This window comes from Natrix helvetica (assembly GCF_964273705.1).
Source record: "Natrix helvetica genome assembly, chromosome: 5".
Lineage (NCBI taxonomy): Eukaryota > Metazoa > Chordata > Lepidosauria > Squamata > Natricidae > Natrix > Natrix helvetica.
In genome coordinates, this window is record NC_138551.1 from 5,841,565 (window position 1) to 5,858,101 (window position 16,537).

The following is a 16,537-nucleotide window of genomic DNA, read 5'->3' on the forward strand; positions in this document are numbered from 1 at the left end:
CTGCCCTCTGCAGAATAATTTGACCCCCTCTTCTTTGAGTGGCAGCCACTCAAATACCGGAATACTGCTGTCATTCTTCTCGTCCTTTAACTAGCCAAACCCAAATCCTGCAGCCATTCATATGTTTTAGTCTCTGGGCCTTTGATCATCTTAGTTGCTCTTCTCTGAACTTTTCCCAAAGTTTCAACATCTTTTTTGTAGTATGATGATCAAAATTGGTTGCAGCATCCCAGGTCTGGTCTCACTAGGGCAGGGGTGTCTAAACTTGGGAACTTTAAGACTTGTGGACTTCAACTCCCAGAATTCCCCAGCCAGCCATGCTGGCTGGGGAATTCTGGGAGTTGAAGTCCCCAAGTCTTAAAGTTCCCAAGTTTGGACACCCCTGCACTAGGGTTTTGTAAAGCGGTAATACTTCATGTGATCTTGATTCTATGCCTCTGTTTATACAACCCAGGATTGCATTAGCTTTGTTGGTTGCTGCTGCACACGGCTGGCTCATATTCAAGATCACCATTACTGAGATCCAATCAGATGTTGCGGTTAAAAAGATCCAGGAGATTCAGGTTCTCACCTACCCTCGACGGTTCAACCACTGAATCTCACTGTGCGATTTTTGAGCCAATCCCTGTCAGCCCAGCTTACCTTACAGGCTGGTTGCTGTGGGGAAACATGGAGGAGAGGCTGTGAATGTAAAGTGGAATATGTCTCCAGTAAAAAAATAATGCATTTCTAATAAAGCACCCTAATGGTTCATGTTTTCTGCAGGCATCATGTTTTCCAATGGAAAATCTTGGAGGCAGCAGAGACAGCTTGGAAATTCGATCCTTCAGAAATTGGGAGACATGAAAAAGAGTCTGGAAGAGCATATACAAGAGGAGGCTAGTCAGCTGGTGAAGACTTTTGCCCAGGCCAAGGGTATGTAGCTGATGGCTGAAAGGTTAGGGAGGCACACCTGCCACAACTTAAACCTCTAAGTAAAAAGGATCCTTGGCTCCATTCATTGGGAAAGGTACAGTTTTATTAGAAGTCTATTGTAGTCAGGGGTGGGCTTCAAAAGTTCCAGCAACAGGTTCGCTGCCCCATTGCTGGGTGGCCATTGTGAGCGTGGCCTAGTTGAAAATGCCCCCCCCCCCGGCCTGAACCATGGGGGGGCATTTTTTTCCCTCCCCAGGCTTTGGAGACTTTTTTTAAGCCTCGGGGGGGGGGGACTGCTTCTCCCAGGCTCCTGAGGCCCTCCGGAGGCAGAAAACGGGGCTGTTTCTGGACTTCCGGAACCTCAGGTAGGCCCGTTTTTCACCCGCAGGGCCCTGCACTTACTTTTCATGGTGGGAGGGGCGGGGCGGGGTGGGTGGTTGGAGCCAGCCAGGGGCAGCATTTGGGATTTTGATGTACGGGGCAGAATCCTAGCTAGAGGATTGCCCGAACTCATGCGAACCCCCAGTAGCCTACCCCTGATTGTAGTCAAACATAGCCAGTACCGAGAATTGCATGCCAAAATCCCTAAATTCAGCTTTTTCCTCCCAGAACTGCTTACCATTGCTGCAATAACCAATCAGGTTCAGGCAAGATGTTTTCAGAATGGTGAATTCAAACATAGGTTGGTATACAGCTGCCTTCTTCTCCCAACCGGGTGACCTTGAAGCAGCATCTTGAGGACATAGGGCAGTTACTTTCATTTCCCCCTCCAAGTATCCCCCCTCTCACCAGAGTTCATGGCAAATTCATTGCACCACCTCTGCATAAGGTGGCAGCTGGCAGGCAACCTTTCTCTGGCTGACCCGTCCGTGGTTTCTTTATTTAGCAATGGCAGGCAATTTGCTTTACAGAATATTTTTTTCTCCTTCTACCAGCTTTGTTGTGTTTGTAACAGATTGTTAACTTCTGGGTATAGGGCAACCACTGGATCCTTCCCTACTGATCATGCATTCAGCCACCCAAATGATCCACACAGCAGTTTTTGGAGAACCTGTTCTCAAAGTGGATGACATGTTCCAAAATCTTGTTGAACACATCAACAACATTACAAAATGCAGAGGCACTTTTGGAGAAATGGTAAGTGAAGAAGTGTGGGGAAAGACGAGGCTTGTCAGGCTAAGGAACGGGAATTCTCTCCTGTATTGCTTGCTGTTGTTAAATCGTTAATAAAATAGCAGCATGCGCGCCTGATTGGCTAAGGCGCAGCATGGCTGTTGCTGGCTGACAACAGGGGAATCCCCGATCGGAAGTCAGGGAGGAAAGGAATATAACAGTAAGCAAATAAAGTAAACGAAAGCTTTTCTCTCCTCTTACTGCTTTACAATCAGATGTGGGTTTCACAGAAGTCTACCACCAGTACGCCGCACGCATGCTCGCTTTGTGAGCATGCGCGCCTTCCACGAGTGTGCACGGCCTTCTGCGCATGTGCTTTGCTCATGTGCGCAGCTTGCACGCACATGCACGGCTTCAAAAACGTGTCTAAATAGGATGGCATAGAGCTGGGGTGAGTGGGCCTGCAGGTCGCCAGTACTGGTTCTCCTGAACCAGTCCGAACTGGCTGACCACCATCTCTGCTTAGAATGTATGGCCTTATAACCTCCTGGAATACTTTATTAATACAATACAATACAATAGCAGAGTTGGAAGGGACCTTGGAGGTCTTCTAGTCCAACCCCCTGCCTAGGCAGGAAACCCTATACCGTTCCAGACAAATGGCTATCCAACATCTTCTTAAAGACTTCCAGTGTTGGGGCATTCACAACTTCTGGAGGCAACTTCTGTTCCACTGATTAATTGTTCTAACTGTCAGGAAATTCCTCCTCAGTTCTAAAGTGCTTCTCTCCTTGATGAGTTTCCACCCATTGCTTCTTGTTCTACCCTCAGGTGCCTTGGAGAATCTTCTTTGTGGCAACCCCTGAGATATTGGAAGACTATCATGTCTCCCCTAGTCCTTCTTTCTATTAAACTGGACATATCCAGTTCCTGCAACCGTTCTTCATATGTTTTAGTCTTCAGTCCCCTAATCCTCTTTGTTGCTCTTCTCTGCACTCTTTCTAGAGTCTCCACATCTTTTCTACATCATGGTGACCAGGGACGTGCGGTCAGGGGAGGCAGGGGAGGCAAAGCCTCACCGCTCTCATCATGAAAAGAAAAAAAAAGGGAAAAGGCACATGTGGTCCGATTCCCTGCCTTCCTGAGTCAACATGAAGGGGACTGCGGAGCGGGCTCTGCCAGCTCGCGCTCCGCGGTCCCCTTCATGTTGACTCAGGAAGGCGGGGAATGGGACCATGTGTGCAGGAGGCTGAGGCTGCCTCAGCCTCCTGCACATGTGGTCCCATTCCCCGCCTTCCTGATGACGTCACCAGCCTCACCAGCCATAAACCTCACCGCACGTCACTGGTGGTGACCAAAACTGAATGCCGTATTCCAAGTGTGGCCTTACCAAGGCATCATAAAGTGATATTAACCCTTCACGTGATCTTGATTCTCTTCCTCGGTTGATGCAGCCTAGAACTGGGTTGGCTTTTTTGGCAGCTGCTGCCCACTGCTGGCTCCTATTTAAATGGTTGTCCACTAGGACTCCAAGATCCCTCTCACATTTACTACTGTTGAGCAAGGTACCACCTATACTGATCCACTGATATTGATATCCAACTGATATTGATTCACCTTGTCCAATATTATCTATATCACAGATATAGATATAAATATAATAGATATATTATCTATATCACAAATATCACAGATATAAATATATCTTAAAGTGCGGGGAAAATCCTACAGAATAAGTGAGTTGGAAGCGAACATGGAGGTCTTCTAGTACAACCCTCTGTACTGGTTTAGACAAATGGCTGTCCAGTCTCTTCTTAAAAACCTCCAGTTTTGGAGCGCCCACAACTTCTGAAGGCACGCTGTTCCACTTGTTGACTTTTCTTACTGTCAGGAAATTCTCCTATCCTTGAGTAGTTTCCATCTATAGCTTCTTGTCCTGCCTTCTGGTGGTTTGGAAAATAAGTTCATCCACTTTCTTCTTTGTGTCCCCCAAATATTGGCACACTGCTATCATGTCACCCCTAGTCCTTCTTTTCACTAGACTAGACATCCAATTCCTGCAACAGTTCTTCATGTTTTAGCCTTCAGTCCCGTCCCCTCCACCAATCATCTTTGTCGCTCTTCTCTGCACTCTTTCCAGAGTCTCAAAGTATTTTTTTATATTGTGCTGACCAAAATTGGACGCATATTCCAAGACTGTTTTTACTAAGGCATAAGTTATATTTATCGTCATATTATCTAGTTGGGCAGGAGTGGGATTCAGTCGGTTCGGACCGGTTCGGGTGAACTGGATGCTAATTTTACCTCTGATTCACCGAAATGGTAGTTGCAAGGACTGGCTGGCCCCACCCACCCTGCCTGGCCTCTCCCAGGAGTCTCCACACAGCCTGTTTTAGATGCCAGGTAATTGCAAGGCCCGTGTGGAAGTTCCAGAAGTCCAGAAATGGGCCTGTTTTCACCCTCCTGGAGGCTCAAGGAAAGCCTCCGGAGCCCGGGGAGGGTGAAAACACCCCCCCTGCTGTAGTGCAGGAGGCCAAGTAGGCCACACCCACCATAGCCACGCCCACCCAGCAACTGGACAGAGAACCGGTTGCTAAAATTTTTGAATCCCACCCCTGTAGTTGGAAGGGAACTTGGAGGTCTGCTTCTCAAGCAGGAGACCATATACCATTTCAGATGAAACATCTACAAGCAAATAACAAAGGAAAGAGAGCACCAAGAATGCCACACAGTGGCTTATATGTTACATGTCCAAGCTATCAAAGTTACTGAGAGTTATAATTAATATTATTTCTCTTCCTGCAGATATATAACATCTTCCCCTCGCTTGTGGAATACCTCCCTGGGCCTCACAAGAAGGCAGTTTCCTCCTTTGAATTTATGATTTCTTATATCAAAAAGAAGATGGGAAATTCTAAGTATTCTCAGGCGTCTCACGAACCACAAAGCTACGTTGACTTCTATTTAGCTCACATGGATAATGTAAGCTTTCATGCTTTCATGTGCAAAACCCTCTTTGGTCTGCCTAGTTTTTTGATTCACCAAGCCCAAAACATCAACTTAGTCCAGTAAGGGAAGGATACAAAACTTCTTTCCAACATAGGAGCAGGAAGAGCAGAATTAAAACCAGAATTTGGCTAAACAAGGGTAAACAGATAAAATCTCCATTCCCTCCCCACTCCAGGGGAAGGATACTGCAAAATCTCCATTCTGTCCCCACTCCAGGGGAAGGATACTGCAAAATCTCCATTCTCTCCCCACTCCAGGGTAAGGATACTGCAAAATCTCCATTCTGTCCCCACTCCAGGGGAAGGATACTGTAAAATCTCCATTCCCTCCCCACTCCAGGGTAAGGTTACTGCAAAATCCCCATTCCCTCCCCACGTCAGGGAAAGGATACTGTACAATCTCCATTCCCTCCCCACTCCAGGGTAAGGTTACTGCAAAATCCCCATTCCCTCCCCACGTCAGGGAAAGGATACTGTAAAATCTCCATTCCCTCCCCACTCCAGGGTAAGGTTACTGCAAAATCTCCATTCTCTCCCCACTCCAGGGGAAGGATACTGTAAAATCTCCATTCCCTCCCCACTCCAGGGTAAGGTTACTGCAAAATCTCCATTCTCTCCCCACTCCAGGGGAAGGATACTGTAAAATCTCCATTCCCTCCCCACTCCAGGGTAAGGTTACTGCAAAATCCCCATTCCCTCCCCATGTCAGGGAAAGGATACTGCACAATCTCCATTCCCTCCCCACTCCAGGGGAAGGATACTGTAAAATCTCCATTCCCTCCCCACTCCAGGGGAAGTTTACTGCAAAATCCCCATTCCCCCCCCCCACGTCAGGGTAAGGTTACTGCAAAATCCCCATTCCCTCCCCACGTCAGGGAAAGGATACTGTACAATCTCCATTCCCTCCCCACTCCAGGGTAAGGATACTGCAGAATCTCCATTCTCTCCCCACTCCAGGGGAAGGTTACTGCAAAATCCCCATTCCCTCCCCACGTCAGGGAAAGGATACTGTACAATCTCCATTCCCTCCCCACTCCAGGGGAAGGATACTGCAGAATCTCCATTCTCTCCCCACTCCAGGGGAAGGTTACTGCAAAATCCCCATTCCCTCCCCACGTCAGGGAAAGGATACTGTAAAATCTCCATTCCCTCCCCATTCCAGGGGAAGGAAACTGAAAAATCCCCATTCCCTCCCGATCAGCTGGGACTCAGGAGGCAGAGAATAGATGGGGGCGGGGCCAGTCAGAGGTGGTATTTACTGGTTCTTCGAACTACTCAAAATTTCCGCTACCGGTTCTCCAGAACTGGTCAGAACCTTCTGAATACCACCTCTGATAGATGGGGGCTATGGCATTGGAGGTGGAGTTCTTTTTTAACAAGGAAACCAAAAAATGGTCTTAATAACAAAAAAGGGCCATTCACAGCGCAGGATAAGTAGTGACACATTCCAGCAGCCAGTCCGCACACCGAAGGGTGGGCCCTTCCCTCGGATGCAGTCCTGCTGGTGGAAGTGGAAGAGTTTGTGGGTTAGGGTTAGGGTTTGCCGGGGGAAAACGTTTTCCCTGGCCAGTAGGAGAAAAAACCCGAAGAGGAGGAGTTCCCTGATGCAGATAGTCCTCAACTTACAACAGTCCCTTTAGTGACTGTTCGAACAGCTCTGAAAAAAGTGACTCATGACCATTTTTCACACTTATGACGATTGCAGCACCCCCATGGTCACGTGATTTCCATTGGGATGCTTGGCAATTGACTCAAATTTATGACGGTTGCATCGTCCCGGGACCATGTGATCCCCTTTTGTGACCTTCTGACAAGCAAAGTCACTCAACAACGGTGTTACTGATTTAAGAACGGCCATGATTCACTTAACAAATGTGGCAAGAAAAGTGGTAAAATGAGGGCAAAACTCATTTTACCAATTTCTCACTGAACAGCATAAATTCTGGGCTCAATGGTGGTCGTATGTTGAGGACTACCTGCATTGAAATCTATCAGAAACATTGACTTAATAAGATCAAAGGAAACGTATTGACTAGGAGAATAATTGCATGCTAAAACAGGATTAGTAGTTTATGCTTCTATTACAAGAAAACGCCTTTCTTTTGAAGAGGCTAATGGATTCCCTTTTGGGGGAATAAGGGTGTGGGGGAGGAATGCTGGCAGAGGTCCAGCCGAGGAGGAATGCCCGGAGTGGATCAGCTGTGGCGGGGGGCCTACAGTGAAGTGAGCATGGCCATGTGCCTGCTGATAATAGCAATAGCACTTAGATTTATATAATGGTGCTTTACAGCCCTCTCTAAGCAGTTTACAAAGTCAGCATATTGCTTCCAACAATCTGGGTCCTCATTTTACTGACCTCGGAAGGATGGAAGGCTGAGTCAGCCTCGAGCCGGTGAGAATCGAACTGCTGGCAGTCGGCAGAATTAGCCTGCAATATTGCATTCTAAACACTGCGCCACGATGGCTCTGGGATAATTGTCCCCTTCTGCATGCAGAGAGGACACAATATTGCTGTGGAAGATCTCTTCCTCTGTGCGTGACTGCCACCCAATGGCAGTGAAGCACACAGGATGGGTGGCAGAGAATAGCAGTGAGAGTTCTGTCCAGACCCAAGGCATTTGTGGGTGGCCATCTACAAATTTGGAATATAGTGTTGCTGGCATTTGGTTCTATTTCTCCTTTCCACCTGAGAGGTCATACAGCTGCTTAACAGTTACCTAGAGGCAGTGTTACAGTGGTGGGATACGACCGGTATGCCCCGGTACAGGCGTACCGGTGCCTGCTGGGAGCACCAGGTACCGTTCCGGTACGGTGCTCCAGAGGGGGCCCACCCGCCCACACTACTTACCTATATTTGAGCCGATGGGGGCTTTCACGCATGTGCACAGAACGTATGGCGCCTATGCGACACTCCCCCGAGCAACTGAAGCGTCATTGGTGGTAAGTATGCATGCGCATGCTGGGTGCATGCTTCGCGCATGCATGTGGTGGAGCTCGGCCCCGTTGCACCATACCGGTTGCAAAGGGATCTAGAACCCACCACTGCAGTGTTAGATTAGATCAGGGGTCTCACTTAAATTTGGCTCGTGGGGCCAGCCTGGAAATGGCAAAGGATTCACCCTTGGTGCCTCTTGCAGCCAAAACGGGGGCAGCCCCCCATGCCCCATTTTTGGCCTGGACAATCTCCTCCAGTGCTCTGCAGGCTAAAATGGTTTTTTTTTTACTACCGGTTCAGGTGAACCAGTAGCATTTTTTACTACCGTTTCAGGCGAACCGGTCCGAAGCGGTATAATACAGTCGCAGGAATCCCGCCTCTGAAGTGACAATGTCGTACAATGGTTGGAATTAAGGCTCCATAACTCTGAATATCTCGGACCTAGCTTTGTTTTGTTCATCCGATCCATAGGAGAAAAAGGACTCCACCTCGACTTTTCAGGAAGAAAATTTGGTTCAGGTTATCGTCGACTTGTTCCTGGCGGGCACAGACACAATCGCTGTCACACTTTCTTGGGCTCTGTTTTTTATGGCGGTCCATCCCAATATTCAAGGTGAGAAAAGCTTGTGGGGAGAATTCTAGGCTCTCCTCCCTCCTTTTTATTTTTCAACCTTTACCTTTAGATCTTCCAATTCTGGGCTGCCCAAAGGGAGGCTGTTGAGGTTGTGTCCCCAGGGTCTGGAGGCCATGTGGGTTTGAAGGGGGAGAAACTGTCATGCCTGTCAGGCGAGGACCTCCTGCTTCTGCTGTGCCATGATGGCCTCCACCCCATTTCTCCTCTTTTGGTCACACTGAGCTCTTCCACACCTGTCTCCCCCAGCCGAGCTGCCTCAAAAAAGGCCAAGGTGAGTACACGGGCAGGATGGAGTGCTGGGTAGCAGAGGCACTAAAGTGCAGGGTGGCAAAGCGGCAGAGGTGGTGAATCACTGGTGAAATTCAATATTTTTTTACTACCGGTTCTGTGGGCGTGGCTTTGTGGGCATGGTAGGGGAAGGATATTGCAAAATCTCCATTCCCTCCCCACTCCAGGGGAAGGATATTGCAAAATCCCCATTCTCTCCCCACTCCAGGGGAAGGATACTGCAAAATCCCCATTCCCTCCCCACTCCAGGGGAAGGATACTGCAAAATCCCCATTCCTTCCCCACTCCAGGGGAAGGATACTGCAAAACCCCCATTCCCTCCCCACTCCAGGGGAAGGATACTGCAAAATCCCCATTCCCTCCCCACTCCAGGGGAAGGATACTGCAAAATCCCCATTCCTTCCCCACTCCAGAGGGAAGGATACTGCAAAATCCCCATTCCCTCCCCACTCCAGGGGAAGGATACTGCAAAATCCCCATTCCTTCCCCACTCCAGAGGGAAGGATACTGCAAAATCCCCATTCCCTCCCCACTCCAGGGGAAGGATACTGCAAAATCTCTATTCCCTCCCCACTCCAGGGGAAGGATACTGCAAAATCCCCATTCTCTCCCCACTCCAGGGGAAGGATACTGCAAAATCCCCATTCCCTCCCCACTCCAGGGGAAGGATACTGCAAAATCCCCATTCCTTCCCCACTCCAGAGGGAAGGATACTGCAAAATCCCCATTCCCTCCCCACTCCAGGGGAAGGATACTGCAAAATCTCCATTCCCTCCCCACTCCAGGGGAAGGATACTGCAAAATCTCCATTCCCTCCCCACTCCAGGGGAAGGATATTGCAAAATCCCCATTCCCTCCCCACTCCAGGGGAAGGATACTGCAAAATCTCCATTCCCTCCCCACTCCAGGGGAAGGAGACTGCAAAATCCCCATTCCCTCCCCACTCCAGGGGAAGGATATTGCAAAATCCCCATTCCCTCCCCACTCCAGGGGAAGGATATTGCAAAATCCCCATTCCCTCCCCACTCCAGGAAGGAGACTGTAAAATCCCCATTCCCTCCCCACTCCTGGGGGAAGGATATTGCAAAATCCCCATTCCCTCCCCACTCCAGGGGAAAGGATATTGCAAAATCCCCATTCCCTCCCCACTCCAGGGGAAAGGATATTGCAAAATCCCCATTCCTGCCTAATTCTGGGGCCAACCAGAGATGGCATTTGCTGCTTCTCTGAACTACTCAAAATTTCCGCTACCGGTTCTACAGAACCTGTCAGAACCTGCTGAATTTCACCCCTGGCGATGATGGTGCAGGGTGGCCAAAAGGCCAGAGACAGAAGGAGATAGGCAGGATTGAATCACAGAATAGTTGAACAGAGATGGAAGGGACCTTGGAGGTCTTCTAGTCCAACCACCTTCTGAAGCAGGAAACCCTTCCATTAAGTAGAGACTAAATTTCTTGAGGCTTGCCTACAGGGTTTATTCCCTTGCTTGTCAATCAGAGGGCATTTCTTTTTTATTTCTCAGAGAAAGTACAGGAGGAAATCCAAAATGCACTGGATCCCCATAAAACAATCCGCTACGAAGATCGGAAGAAACTGCCTTATACCTATGCTGTCCTTCACGAAGCCCAGCGTCTCAGCAGTATTACCCTTCCCACCCTCTTTAGGTTGTGCACGATAGATTTGAACGTACTTGAGTCTTATATTCCAAAGGTATAGAATAACAGTACAGAAATGCCAAACAAGCAAACAACACCCCACCCCCAGCGTTGTCAGTCCAAGCAATAAAAAAAAAAAAGTGGAGGAGACAGCATTAGGCAACGCACAAATTCCCTAAGTGTCATTCATCTTTTTGTGCAAGACAGGACCAGCAGTTCTCCAAGAGAACCCTAACCCCCACACTTAAAAATAAAAACAGGACCAGTGGTTTTGAGTCGATGTCGTAACGGGCTCAAGGAAGAGCTGGTAATTGTCAGAAATGGTATAGGACCGTGGTGGCAAACCTATGGCACTCATGCCTGAAGCGGCACACAGACCCACCCCACGCAGGACGTGTGGCCTCGCGGGCTCCTCTTCCGTGTTCCTGTTCACACATGTGCGCTGGTTACAGTGGTGGGCTGAAGGTTAGCCACCACTGGTATAGGACTCCTGCTTGAGCACGAGTTGGATTAGGTGACCTCCAAGGTCCCTTCCAACACTGTTATTCTGTATTGGGTATCCAGTTCTAAGGACAGTAAGTTTCCAGCGGTTTCCCAGAGCCACTGAAATGCCAAAGAGAGTGAGGCTCAAAACAAGGCTTGCAAAAAATATCAGCTTTTATTTATGGCCACAGCAAAAGCTGGGTGACAAAACTATACCCAAAACTTACAAACAAATGCATGGAAGGAATAGCCACCCCCTGCAAGAGGGGCTCAGAGTATTATATACATTTTAGGCAGATAGAAACAAAGTTTATCCAATCAGAGACCAAGAATCGTTATCAACGTGGTCTTTAAAGCATCCTTTTGTTCAAGCTCCTGCCTCTGTCTACCTTATCTGTGGAGTATCCCTAAAGCCTGGTGTAGGGGGTGGCAGCCCCCCTTTGCCAAGTTGTTTTTCAGCAGAACGCTTTAAGGATTTATGAGCCAGGAAAACTCCCCAGTTTGGTTCCTTTATCGATGGGGCCTCATATTCCCGTGTAACAATTTCTTCTATGTTTTCAAGAATGTGCCTAGCTTTGAAGCCAAGAATAGAAGTGAGACGCAACATGAGAGATAACATTTGAGAGTAATGCCATCCAGTGTTAAGGTTACAATTTGCTAGGCTAGAAAACAACTAATTTCTAACAGTATACAATAATATAAGCAGAAACCAATAACAAAGCTTAATTCTTAATAAATGATTTCTAGCAGTATATCATATCAGAAGCAAACAGCAAATATTGGTTTAATCAGTAACAATTATATAGCAACATAAGCAATTCATAATAAAAGGAAATAGCCAATATTGATTCATATTGATTCATAAACTCCTTTAGGACAATATGGAAGGGGGAGACATAAAGGCAGGATCCTGAAGTGACCAATAGGAGTGGATAACAGAATAACAGAGTTGGAAGGTACCCTGGAGGTCATCTAGTCCAACCCTCTGCTGAAGCACAGGCAGGAAACCTTATGCCATTTCAGACAAATAATTGTCCAATCGCGTCTTAAAAACTGCCAGTAGTTTAAAACCTCTCAAGCTTTGCTTAAAAACCCCTCACGTTTTGTTTAGATCAGTAACGAAGGGGCCAGGGAATCATGCCAGGTTATGCCCATAGCAAAGGTCCTGTTGGGCAAAGAGGAAAAAACATTTATTTTATGAAATTGGAATGGCTAAGGACAGCTTTAAGTGCCTCAGCCGTGGGCATCCTGAGGACATGCCAATGAAGGTAGTTTATATGGGTAGTCCTCGAGTTATGGCCACAATTGAGCCCCAAATTTATGTCACTAAGCGAAACATTTATTAAGCATGTTTTTCCCCATTTTACAAATTTTCTTGCCACCACTGTTAAGTGAATCGCTGCAGTTTTTAAGTTAGTAACCTGGTTGTTAAGTGAATCTGACTTCCCCGTTGGCTTTGTTGGTCAGAAGTTTGCAAAAGACAATCACGTGTTAGGGTTCCAAGTAACACCCCCAACGCAAGAAGACTCCGAGGCTAGACGTTCCTCAAAGTTCCATTTTATGAGAGATGTCCTATTGGCCCACCTGGGAAAACCCAGATCTGAAAGATCCCAGGTTTTCCCCACCCAAAAGAAAGCCCAAATCCCTTCCCCAGCACCCTCATATCCATCCCATGGCCCAATCAATGTCCCGTCCCAACTGGAGATGCCTCCCAGTCACGGCCCTCCATGTGCAGGGCAAGGTGGCCTCGACTCTCTGAGAAAGGAATGTTGTTATGGTTAGGTATCCCCTGCAACTCCTTGCAATCCCCTCCTCCCAGTTTCCCACAGCACTAAGTGTGGCAGCCTTGAAGATCCAGAGAAAAAATGGCCACCAGAGCTGACAGGTTGCCCCCCCCACTGATGATTGGGTCCTGCAACGAGAGGAACATAGGGGGTTAATATCATATTCCCTAACCACCTCTTCCCCCTCCCTCCCCACCCAGGGAGAGAGGGAGAGAGAAGGAGAAAGAGAGGGGGGAAGAGGGAGAGTGAGAGCAGAAGAGAGAGAGGGAAAGTGAGAGAGAGGGAGAGAAGAGAGGGGGAGAGGGGGAGAAAGAAAGGGAAAGAGGGAGAGGGGAAAAAGAGGGAGAGAAAGGGAAAGAGAGAGGGGGAGAGTGGAGAGAGAGGGAGAGAGAGAGAGAGAGAGAGAGAGAGAGAGAGAGAGAGAGAGAGAGAGAGAGAGAGAGAGAGAGAATGAGAATTAATTGGGACATCAGGCTAGGCTAAGCATGCTTTGCGAAAACAGCAGTTAATGTTATCCTTTTCCAGGGTAGCCTGGTGATCCCTGATCTCTGCTCCGTTCTGCTGGATCCCGAACAATGGGAGGTACCTCGACAGTTCAATCCTAACCACTTTTTGGATCAAGATGGGAAATTTGTACCCAGAGAAGATTTCCTTACCTTTGGGGCAGGTAAATACACTGACAATATATTCTGTTTCCCCGAACATAAGACCTTCCCCGGATAATAAGCCCAATCCGGCTTTTGAGTGCATGCAATAAAATAAGCCATCTGCCTGAAAATAAGCCCTCCCTGAAAATATTGCCACACAGCAGCAGCCATGAGGTGACCACGCTTGCCGCCTCCTGCACCTCAAAAAGAATAAGGCCACCCCGAAAATAAGGCCAATCGCTTATTTCAGGGGGTGTGTGGTTCAAAAGAAAATAAGGGCGGGTCTTATTTTTGGGGAAACACGGGGTATCTTCAAACTTTAGCAGCAGCTTTGAACCATAGTTTTGGCACTTGGACAACCCTTGGGTTTTGCAAAGGTTCTGTAATGGGTTTCTGTTGTGGCCCAGCAGGTTCCGGTTCAGCTGATGCTGGACTCCGGTAGCGAGGCATCATTTCAGTCTGCCCTGGATGATGTGGGAGAACCTGTGCAGGTGGCAGATTCAGAGCAGGGACCAGAGGGGCTGGTTGGCTACCAGGAGGCGCCTGAGGCATGGAGCAGTGGGGAAGATGACTCTCGCAGTCAGTCCCTCATGCGAGAGTAAGAAGGGCTGAGAAAAGAAAGCAGCAGCTTCGTAGGCAGGCTCATAGACGATAATTAGCACAGGTGGTTGTAGATTGGCCCCTCCCAAGAGAGCTTATAGGTGAGGGGTTGGGAGGGGACATTTGCAGGAAACAATAGTTCGAAATTAGCAGTGAAGAAAGTCTATGTCTTAGAGTCGTGTTTGAATATTGGGTTTGTTTTTCTTGTATTCTGAATTATCTGGGCCTTCGGCCAAAAGGTTTCTTTATCTTGCAATTAGAAGTGGCAAGCCTGTGTTTTGGCTTGTTGACAGGCGTGGAGAGGGAGGTCAGAACAGGCTTCTATAGCTAAACGTTTTAATGAGTCTGAATTTTATTCACAGTGATCACGTCACCCCAGTGATCATGGGATCAGTGATTTGTTTAATAGTTGCTGCACAAAAGTCATTAAATCGAGGTCAGCCACACAACCAACCCATTTTATGATTATTGTGACATACGATCATAATGGGCTGGCTTCATGTCAAGGACTAATTGTACTGCATGGAGCTTTTCACAATTAATTGGCTATTTTTTTTTAACCTGCTCATCCCATGCCTGAGAACCAGCTCAAAGTTGACCCATCCTTCCATCCTTCCGAGGTTGATAAAATAAGGACCCAGATTATTGGGACCAATAGGCAGACTGTGTAAACTGCTTAGAGAAGGCTGCTATGCACTGCGAAGGGGTATATAAGTGCAATTGCCAAGTACTATTTTACAAAAAATGCTTGCCAATCTGCATCTAGGTCAGAAGTGTCAAACTCATTTTCGTTGAGGGTTGTGTTTCACCTCAGGGGCTTGGGGTAGGCATGGCCAGGGTGGGCGTGGCCAGCTCTCAATATTACTCATGTCGGGTATTCCTGTGGTGGCCTGAGAGCTCTCCCAGCGAAAATGGATCCCGAGCTCCATTTTTGGCTCCAATGGCCTCCTGCAACCCTCTGCCAGTGAAAATGGAGCTCACAACAGCCACACGCGGCTTTACCAAGCTCTGTTTTCGCTGGCAAAGACACAGCAGGCTAGTCTAGCGATGGCGAACCTTTTTTGGCTCGTGTGCCATAAGTGGGGGGAGTGCAGGGGGGTCGTGTGTGGGCGTGCCGCACCCATAATACAATGCGCTCCCCCCAGTGCGCATGCACACACTATAGGTGCTCCCCCTGCCATTTTTACATGCTTTTTTCGCCCTCCCCAGGCTCCAGAGGCTTTATAGGAGCCGGGGGAGGGCTAAAACAGCCTCCCCTGCCCCCCCCTGGACGCCCTCTGGAGGCTTCAGGGATGGTCAGGAGGCTTCCCTGACGCCTCCGGAGCGCTCAAAACGACCCTCCGAGCAAACTGGAAGTCACTTCCAGTTTGCTCGGAGGGTCGTTTTAAGTGTTCCGAAGGCTTCACGGAAGCTCATGAACTCCTTGTCCCGACAAAAACCCCTTTTATTAATTTACATGAATTCTGCTCATTCCCATCCAGCAAAGTCTTTCAAGGGAGGATTTACAGTCACAGACCTTATCTGGCTTGGAGAGCTGCCAAGCCAATATCTGCAAAACTGGGCAAAGAATCTTGGAGAGTTACGAACCAATTAAGTGAACTAATTGTCTCCTGCAAACTCCACTCCCCTTTTGCTCCTCTTTTATTTCCTCTGGGAGGGGCCATTCATCATCCACTTGTGGCCTTACTCCCACGTCGACCCCTGTTCTTTAGCTGTTCCCTTCGTCTGGCAACTCTGCGCATGCGTACACTGGGAACAGGCTCCAGCTGTTCGTCTACCCCACTGATGTCTGACTCTGAAGGCAGCTGATAACTGTCAGATGACCCTGGCCCCCTCTCTGCCTCCCACACAGAGCCCTCATCAGAGCCTCCCCCAGACTCCAGGACTGGCCCATCTTCCTCCCCAACCTCCTCACTGTCCAAATCTGTTTCCAGCTCTGCTGGCCCCTGGCAGGCTACAACACGCTGTGGGCCAGATCAAGCCCCTGGTCCTTGAGTTTGACACTCCTGATCTAGGTTATAACCTCAATCGGCTTTGATAGTGGTTCATGCCTGCATCTCATGATCTTCCCTTTATTATTTTTAGGCTCCCGTGAATGTTTGGGGAAGACTTTGGCTCAGATGGAGCTCTTCATTTTCTTCACCAACCTTATGAAAACATTTACCTTCCAGCGGCCAGAAGGGCTAAAAGCATTTAACATGGAGGATGTAATAGAGGCTGGGATGCAACTTTCCCCATTGAAGATCTGTGCAGTTCCTCGTTAATCCCCAGGGTAGCCTGAGCATGATCCGTTGTAATGGACTTTGACCCTCCTGTAGCTTGTCCTTATTAGTGTCTCCTTTTTCATAGTTTTGCTCAGTGACATACATTTATGAAATATTTGCCTAAAATGAAGGAGCATTGAAGATGATTCTACTGCCCTCCCAGAAAATCAGCATTCCTTCTGGCAACAACCTTTTAAACCAGATTCCATTG

The 16,537-nt window shown here is 48.2% G+C and overlaps 1 protein-coding gene across 1 annotated transcript in view; it reads left to right on the top strand.

The window, feature by feature from the left end:
- LOC309393655 (cytochrome P450 2J6-like) overlaps positions 1 to 16,326 on the top strand; it is a gene marked incomplete at both ends in the record, with an annotated part of 29,668 nt that extends 13,342 nt beyond the window's left edge. The window contains 7 exons of the mRNA XM_081956108.1: positions 766 to 915; positions 1,892 to 2,052; positions 4,834 to 5,010; positions 8,443 to 8,584; positions 10,416 to 10,603; positions 13,341 to 13,482; positions 16,148 to 16,326. Coding sequence (XP_081812234.1) covers positions 766 to 915; positions 1,892 to 2,052; positions 4,834 to 5,010; positions 8,443 to 8,584; positions 10,416 to 10,603; positions 13,341 to 13,482; positions 16,148 to 16,326 — 1,139 coding nt within the window. The remainder of the gene's footprint in view (positions 1 to 765; positions 916 to 1,891; positions 2,053 to 4,833; positions 5,011 to 8,442; positions 8,585 to 10,415; positions 10,604 to 13,340; positions 13,483 to 16,147) is intronic.
- Between the last annotated feature and the right edge of the window lie 211 nt (positions 16,327 to 16,537).